General features: G+C 40.3%; 1 protein-coding gene across 1 annotated transcript in view; it reads left to right on the forward strand.

The window, feature by feature from the left end:
• The window catches only part of C5H10orf67 (chromosome 5 C10orf67 homolog), a 130,021-nt gene that overhangs the window by 119,707 nt on the left and 1,492 nt on the right, over positions 1-8,822 (forward strand). The window contains exon 16 of the mRNA XM_066233060.1: positions 5,600-5,682. Within this exon, the coding sequence (XP_066089157.1) occupies positions 5,600-5,682 (83 nt within the window). The remainder of the gene's footprint in view (positions 1-5,599; positions 5,683-8,822) is intronic.

Genomic DNA, 8,822 nt, shown 5'->3' on the forward strand with positions numbered 1-8,822 from the left:
TAAGATGAAGTCATTATAGTGAGCCCTAATCCAGTACGACTGGTGTCCTTATAGGAAGAGAGAAACTGGACACGGACACAGGGAGAATAGCATGTGATGACAGAGATAGAGATGGGAGTGATGCAGGAGATCCCAAGGAACACCAAGGGTCTATGGCCACCACCATGAGTTAGAAGGAGCAAGGAAGGATTCTATCCAAAGTCTGAGAGGGATCATGATCCTGTCAATACCTTGATTTGGAACTTTCAAGCCTCCACAACTGTGAGAGAATAAACGTGTTGTTTTAAGCCGTCTCTATGGATACCACGTGTGCTCTTGTCCCATTAGCCAAGCTGAGTCTCATGACCAAGACCAGAATCATGTGGGAGGGAATCACAAAGGCTGTGGATACTAAAGGGGCCGCAATACTTAACCTTATAGGTTTCACCTTCTTTTTATTCATTCATGCATTCATTCAACAAACTTTATGAACACCTACTAGAAGCAAAGCCCTGTGCTAGACACTGAGGATGCAGAGAGACTTCTCAGTTCTTGGAAATTATTTTCTAGGACTGACACTCAAAGACTAGAGGCCTGACCTGTGGTGGCGCAGTGGATCAAGCGTCGACCTGGAATGCTGAGGTCGCTGGTTCAAAACCCTGGGCTTACCTGGTCAAGGCACAAATGGGAGTTGATGCTTCCTGCTCCTCCCCCCTTCTCGCTCTCTCTCTCTCTCTCTCTCTCTCTCTTCTCTAAAATGAATAAATAAAAATAATTTTTTAAAAAAGTCTAGAACATTCAATAAAACTAATAAGATTTATGGTAGTCCCACTTGATAGGGTAGCCCTGAGACCCCTCTGCATTCTTCACTATTGCTGCAAAAATTGCTGCCTTAATACTCAGGATTATCTTTTAATAGCCTCTACCCTCATAAGAAGGTGAGGAGATTGGATGAAGGTGGTCAAAAGATACAAACTTCCAGTTAGAAGGTAAGTAATGTTACATACAATAGGATGGGTACGCGTAACATTGACATATGGTATATTTGAAAGTTGTTAAGAGAGTAGATATGAAGAATTCTTATCACAAGGGAAAATTTTTCTTTTTTTTGTATCAATATAATATGATGAATGTTAAATAAATTTATTGCGGTAATCACATGTCACAATATATGTAAGTCAAGTTATTATGCTTTATACCTAATCTTACACACTGTTGCATGTCAATTCTAGCTCGATAGAACAGGGAAAAGAATAATCAAAAATAAAAACATAGAAACAAAAATTTTAAATATTTTCAGTGTGCATATTTTAAAAATTATAACTGAAAAATTACTGTGTTTCTTTGATAACATAAATTCAAGCATGTAATTATGTAAAAACAGCATTTCTAAAAAATATCCAAACACCAAAGGTGGGTTACAGGAGCAGTTAAAACTTTAATCTATAGGACCCAAAGCATCTGCTTGCTTATAGCTGCTAGAACTTCAAATTCACCCTTGTGCAAAGAACATGGACCAGAGGCTCAAATGAAAATCCCTTTAAAAAGAACTATCTTTAGCTTCCCTATTAAGTATATTTATTTTTCTCTAGAATTAAAACAGATTGCATTGGGAACCCAGTCTTTCATAAAGAGGGGGGTGGGGAACGGAGTTGAGCCTTCATTTTCTCACAAAAGGCACAATGTGAAACGCATCTGTGAACATTGCATAATTTGTTATGTTCTACAAAGAGGTGGGTTTTTGTTATACACATACCAAAGCTATTTGGTACTGTTTCACCAATGGTCTCTATTCAGGTCCAGAAAAGAAATTGGCCTCAGAAAAGTGAAAAGAAAGTAAATTTTTCTTTAAAAATTAGATACAGATTATCACTTCAAAATGCAAGAGTGAATTTTACAAGTGACACTGCACTGATTAGCTTTCCAATGGACATCCAGTCCTTTATAAAACACATGCTAGCTGTGGTCAGCTGTGACCAATGTGGTTTATTACTCTCCAGAAGAGCTGAACTGAGATTACCCATCTAATTTAATTGAGAAATGTTGGGTGAACTTGAACTATTTCATGGACATGAATGACCAGAGAATTTATTTGATTCGACATTAAAGGCTGAATATGGTAACTATTTCTTTGGCTGGATACAGTCATTACTTTAGTTCATTAGCATGTCTTTCATATTTTTTTTGTTATTACTCTTCTGGTAACTACATGAGAAGCTTAAATTAAGAAAGAAAAAAACATTTCTGTACACCATCACTGTGAAAGATAATAAGCATTACTTTTCTTGGTAAATATTCATGACAGTTTGTACGTAGTGTAATCTTTAAGTGACATCAGTTTTCAGGTAAAGGAACCTAACGATAACTAAACTGTGGAAAATTTATGTCTACTGTTTTCTTATGCAATAGCCCCTAGATTATTTTTAAATGTTGTCTTCTGATTTCATTAAGAAAAAAAAAAGTCAGGAAGTTGACATGTTGTTCACCAACCTCAGTTGCATTTCTTTATAAACTGGCCAGTGTGAGCTGTCGTTACAGTGACCTTATCGATAGCACGGCACACAAGGCGACATCAGATGATAAAGTGCTTTCTCTTCATATGTCTGTTAACATTTTAGATAAAGTCTGCTGTATCCCTAATGACTAATGCTAAGATATAATTTGGATATATGCATCTTTTCTTACTGTATTTAAATATTATAATTTTGAAACTATCCACAGAAACGCAGAGATAGAAACTTTAAGAATAAATGACAAAATCATGCTTCATGTACTAGTGACTCTTTAAATGGAATTTTTCATTGAAACTTTGTCATTAAAACAGAAAGGCCCTTTGGCTGTGCCCATACGAGCATAATAAATTGTATATGTTTGTGATACTGAATGACTCTTTGCCCATATGCTGTGCTGCAAAGCTACATGAATGAGGCATTTACCAAATCAGGCCCACCACATTAAACAGAAAAACAATCTTTATTCATGGTAACTTATCAGTTTCAATTAATCAACCTTAACAATGGGAATTCTGATGTGTTCAAGCAACTTGAAAGCAATAGGTCATCTCCAGGGCAGCCATGTTGTGTCTTTGTACCTAAGGTTTCAAACAAAGCAACATCTCCAATAAATAGACATACATATACATACATACATGTGCATATATATATACATACTACTGGATGGCTACAGCTATACTTCATGGTGTCAATAAAAATGCATGTTTGTTGTTGATGATTTTTATCATAGCAAATGTAATTGTTTCCCTTCAAGTATTACTTTTTGAACTCAGCAAGTTTAAACAAAAGGAAAGAAATCTCCATTGGGTGACTATCCTTTCAGTTTCTGTGCTGCTATGTGAATAGCATTGTGCAAACCATTCCAATGGTTTTGAAAAGGGGTAACCATTGGTTTGATTTGGTTACACGGTTTAGTAAAGAGCTCCCTCCCACTGCCTTAGGGTCTGTGAAAGGTCTGTGACCTGTTTAGAACTGCCAAGTGAAATGTCATGTCGCCCCTCCCAAATGGGAGTATCTGCATTCATTTGATCAGTATAAAAAATGATTGGGGATGGCGAGATCAGTGCTTTTGAATTGCAATTTATAGCAGTTTACAAAAATGCACATTGTTGGAAAAGAAAACATGGAAGTGTTTCTTTCTAAATTGCATTACCTGTGAAATGTCATTAGTCTTTTAAGGATATTTACATTCTTTTTTAAAAAAATATTTAGGAGACTTATTTCAACTAAGGAAAACCAAATTTTTACATTATGATTCTGTAACTTGTATTTTGGTTTTAACAGCAGAATTTAAGGAAAACAATGGGTCTGAGTTCTTAGGATAAACATAATTTATAATTTTCATCTATTAATTCTCTAAGATAGTTTTATTAATCAGTTGTACTAGCAAAAGGTTCCCAGTTATCTTTCCCAGATTGTCAAGGATTTTTATTTGTTGGTAAGTGCCAGTCTGCTGGTTTCTAATAGTCTGAATCACAGGCATGCTTGACTCAGGCAGGTTTCCATTATTCCTTCAACAGTTTATTACCAAGACGTCTTTGTCAGGTGAATACTTCCTAACTTATGGTACCTGCTGACTCATCGGCATGGATGCACAGTTTCGTAAAAGGGGAAAATTATCACTTTTTTACTTAATGTGTTAATAACACATGAACTTTAACCAAAAAGTTGAAGCAGGCTGTTCAAGTTCATAAAAGTTTAATGCAGCCTACTGGGTCTCTGGGGAACAGAAAACAATGCCCTTTATACTACGTTCAGGAATCTTCAAAGGTCCATGTCTTCATGTTAGGAAGTGGGTGGCACTGGACATCGTTTTGAAGAATTTTTCTTTTAGTAAGAAAAGTTGCCCTGAGAAAAGCCCGTCAGAACTCCCCTGGTTGGTCCTTTGCTAGGAAAAGAGCCCTGCTTCAGAAAAGACTTGACCCTCATAGTCTCTCTATCATTCCACTTTGAACCTCCCAACCATTGAAAGCCGAGGTTGTCAGGTTTTTATCTTTGTTCATGTTAAGCCTTGGAATGACAGCCTGGCTCTGTGTTCTCCTCTCCCACTTCCCCGGGCTGTAAGTATCCACATTGACACCTACCGGTGACCGCAGGCTGCAATTCTTTGTTGCCTTCTCCACGCCTCTGGCTTTCACTGGGATTAGCTCAGGGCCTTTGTTCCCCCTTCAAAGCTGGAACATCACATCCCATGTTGTGGCTTTCCTGTCTCAGACCCCCAACGCTTCCCTCACAATTTACACACCAGGTAAATGTCCCTCCCTACAGAGCAGACAGCCCAGACTGTAGAGGTGGGGGGAGGGCAAAACAATCCCATTCTCCAACTTTAAAACCCTGCTAATCTGGTTTTCTCTCCTTCTCATCCATGATTTTCTATTTCAAATGAAAGGAAGATTGAATACAGAAATGGACATTTACATCTTAGTTAGCTCTCTGGATGCCAACATGAGACAACCCCTCCCCTTTAAAAAGAATTCTTTCACAGAGGCTCCTGATTCTGGGCAGGGAGCTCTCAGCAGGTCAGTCACAGGCACCTAAGACCATTCTGCAGCCTGGAGCAGCAGGAAGACTCTCAAAGGTGCCTGCCTGACACATACTATTTTGAAGGCAGTGATGGATTCGACCACCTGACCTATCTTATCCCTCACATAGTTCTCCAGGTTCCTGAAGAATCCCCCCTACCCCCCCCCCCGCCCCACCCAGCAGGGTCCGAGTTTAAGAGGACCCTCTCCCACTGGTGCACAGAGCTAAGGGTGAGGAGTGTGGCGTGGTTTATGTATAGTAATTAAAACAAATGTCTCTTCTCCATCTTTTCACATTTTTAGTGAAGCTGCCACCAAAAGAAGAGTCCCTGAAGCGGCCATCGGTACACTGTAACACCCCAGTGAATGATACAAATGCTACTGAGTAATGCGGTGCACAGAGCTAATGCACAGAAAAAGGGCTCTCACCATCTTGGCCTACGGGCTGTCTCTCAGGCAAAGGATACTATCTCCGTAGTGCTTCTAAAATAACTGTTCCGACTCGGGATTATGTGTAATAACAAGTACCACTCTGGAAGAGAACGTGAAGTGCTCCCGGTGCACGCATTTCTCCAAACCCTTAAGCGATCCGCGGGGAGGACAGCCCTGAAGAGCTGCCAGACCCTTTGGTGCTTGCTGGGCTCAGTGGAGTGACCTTGCGCCTCAGGGTGGGAAGGAATGTACTTCAATTAGAAAGTTGGGGGCACTAAATTCTCAAATCCCTCCAGTCTCCTTATAACACAAGTCAAACTAATTTGCTGCCTCCTTGCCTGTCCACTGATCCCCAAGAGGGCAAGTCATAAAGCCTGGAGGGGAGTTACAATTTTCTCTAAAGAGGTCCACTTTTGTATCACATGACATAAAGGTCCTAGCCTTATCTTAAAAGCCCATAAACAATTCTTAAGTAAGCAGAAAAACTATGGAGTGTTGCTTCCCGGTAAGTTTTAAGATCAAGAGCCAGGTATCTGTTCTCCTTGGAATGTCAGGTACCATTTACTGAAAGGTGGGTTTGCTTTCTTCTGTGCGTAATGTTCGACTTAATCACATCCCCTTAACTACAAGTTAGGGCCTGTCTATAGCCCAGTTTCAGAATCATAGGTCCTAGATGACAGATTTCTAAAGCTATTTAAGTCCCAAGAAATATATCTGTGATGGCAGTCACATAAAGTTGTTATGCTCTGGTGCAAAAGGAAAGCTAGAGAGGCAATTTATTTGTGCGTAAAAGGCACAAGGTTTAATTAGAGGAAGTCGTGTTATATTGAACGCAAGGACATGGGGTGGCATGGCGCCCTGGAGCATTATGTGAGCTTCATCTACTATGCACTGTATGCCACCGTCTCTAAAGGAGTGTTGCCCTAGAAACTTGTTTTAAATCTGCTGCTATATATCAACACCTTGTTTTAGCAGTCCTTGGCTGAATTACAGTTACACAGTTTGGCGCTTCTTTCAAATTTCCTCCCATCAGTTTGGCTAAAGAAAGGAATTTTTCTCCTTTAGAAATGAATTGGCTTAATTAGTAAGTAGATTAATGGCAATTGCTGGTGAGTTGGTTTCCAGCAGAGTTTCACCAGAGAGGGTTAATCGGAGTCAGGTCTGGAATCTTTCCCAGAACTGGCTGCCAGCCATTTCCACCAACCAATCAACCCTACAAGAAACGGAGGAAATGAAATAGAATTTACATTCTCTGTGCTATTATCCTAGACAGAAATTTCTTGCAGGCAGCTTCCTGGTTGGGTGCAGGACAGACTATTTCATTTCAAAATTTTCACACAAACCTTGAAATGTTCCACCTTCAAGATTTCTCTGGATACCAAAGCAGAATTTCATACGGCACTAGTGTGCCCACAAAATACTGAGGGTGCATTGGAAATGCCTGAGGCTCTTACTCAATTTCAGGTTTTAGAGAAGTTGCAAAATTTCCAAGTCCCTCACTAACGCTGTTATCTACCAGGACCCTTTAAAAAACTTAGTTGTATGTTTTGCAGCCTTTTCACTATCTTTTTCCATAGTGATAAAAATGCATTCATAGTTCAACTTGCAGCTGCATTAGTCTTGCAAAAAAAAAAGTCCCCGCTGAGAAATGCATATAATAGGAAAAACAGATCCGCTGGACAGCAGTGTAATTAATGCCAGAAAGGGCTGAGGCCGGTTTCATAGTTTGTCTTTTGAGGATATCAAGACGAGACCTGGTGAAAAATGACGCATGCTTTAGCATTTCAGAAAGCTGGCAACTGGCAGTGCTTTTCCTTTTTTCTTTGACTTTCTGCCTCAGAACAAAGAGGTCGGCAGAACTAGCTAGGTTGTAATGAGTTCTATGTCCCTAGCACATTAAGTGCATCATGGAAACATATTGTATCGAAATAGTTTGGAGGAGAATACCGGGGATAAAAGAGAATGGGTGCTTTGATCAGCTCCCTGGGGTCCTGAGCACGCACAGACTGACTTGCAAGGGGTTATTCAGCTCCAGCTAGACACACTTACAACACCATTCAAAGGAATTTGCATATCTGTAATTTATCACATTGGTCCAGAACATTTTTGCAAGGTAAATAAAAGTTGGCTGAATAAAAAAAAATCAATCATCACAGATATAGAGGAAACTATGAAGCCAGTCATTCCCTTAAAAACATAATTGTGGCCAAAAAACAGCGATTTAGAAGCTGACCTTATTTTAAGAAGTATCCTTAGAGCAACAGGTTAAAAGCACTGACAAAGACAAGAGTGACCACTATTTCTTTGTACTTCTACTTTAGGGGAGTATCTTTGCAGCTCTCCACGGGAATAAAGGCAGAAAGTTGAATGAGATGCGTGTGGCTATATATAACTAGCCCCTGACATGCAGAGAAAAATTAGTACACACTTTGAGGAAATGTGCAAGATGGCTTAATCTCCTTGGCATCTGCATGTGCTAAGGTTAAATCTGATTTCTTCTCCTGTGGATTTCATTGCCAAGTCCTGGTTGCTGAAGCTCAAAAAGATGAAATGTCCTCATACCCGGTCAGTAGGAAAACTTGCTTTCCAATGCTCCATGAGAACAAGTGAAAATTTAACAGGCAGGCATTGTTCAGAGGTTTTAAACAACCCAGTTAAAGAGCAAGCAAGAATCTTCAACTTGACCTTGGAAAAGGCTGTGTGCCTGCACATAATCTATCAAACAACTCTGGATGACAATGATATATTTCAAAGTATTGTCAGAGGAAAAGATTGATAAATTTGCTACTGCAAAGAGAGAACTTTGAAAACAGGCAATTTAGTGCGCTGCTGCCTCTGCCGCCGCCTTCTGTCCCTGCTGCCCCATGCCTAACCCTCCGCCCGCAGCCTTGGGGCCAGATCAGAAGAGGGCTAGTAAATCAGCTCTGTAATATTTCTTAAGGGGCACGAAAAAGCTGTGAACAGTACTTCTCATATTAAACGCAATATTTCTTTGCTTTCGTGGGGAACAAAAGTCATAGCAAGACATCTTTATGGCTAATTCAGTCAAAGGCACATCTCTGTTCCCCCCGCAGAAAGGTCAGTGTCGTTGTGTTTGGTCCACCGAGGGGGTGTTTTCACACTGAAAACCAAGCCAGCTGTCCCTGTCATACCCTCACCACTGGGGAGCGCGCCCTAGCCATGGTTATTATGCACACTCTACACCTGCAAAATATACCGATTTCCAAGACTTTTCAAGACCCCCTCCCTGTTCTCATGTCCCCTCCTTTTCCGTCTACTAAACTTTGACAACACAATTCAAGCCCTGGATGAAAGCACTGAACGAAAGTGGGAAAGCTGGGGAGGAGGCAGCTCAGCTAGCTTCTCATGATGTCTA

Source organism: Saccopteryx bilineata, chromosome 5 (genome assembly GCF_036850765.1).
Source record: "Saccopteryx bilineata isolate mSacBil1 chromosome 5, mSacBil1_pri_phased_curated, whole genome shotgun sequence".
Classification (NCBI taxonomy): domain Eukaryota; kingdom Metazoa; phylum Chordata; class Mammalia; order Chiroptera; family Emballonuridae; genus Saccopteryx; species Saccopteryx bilineata.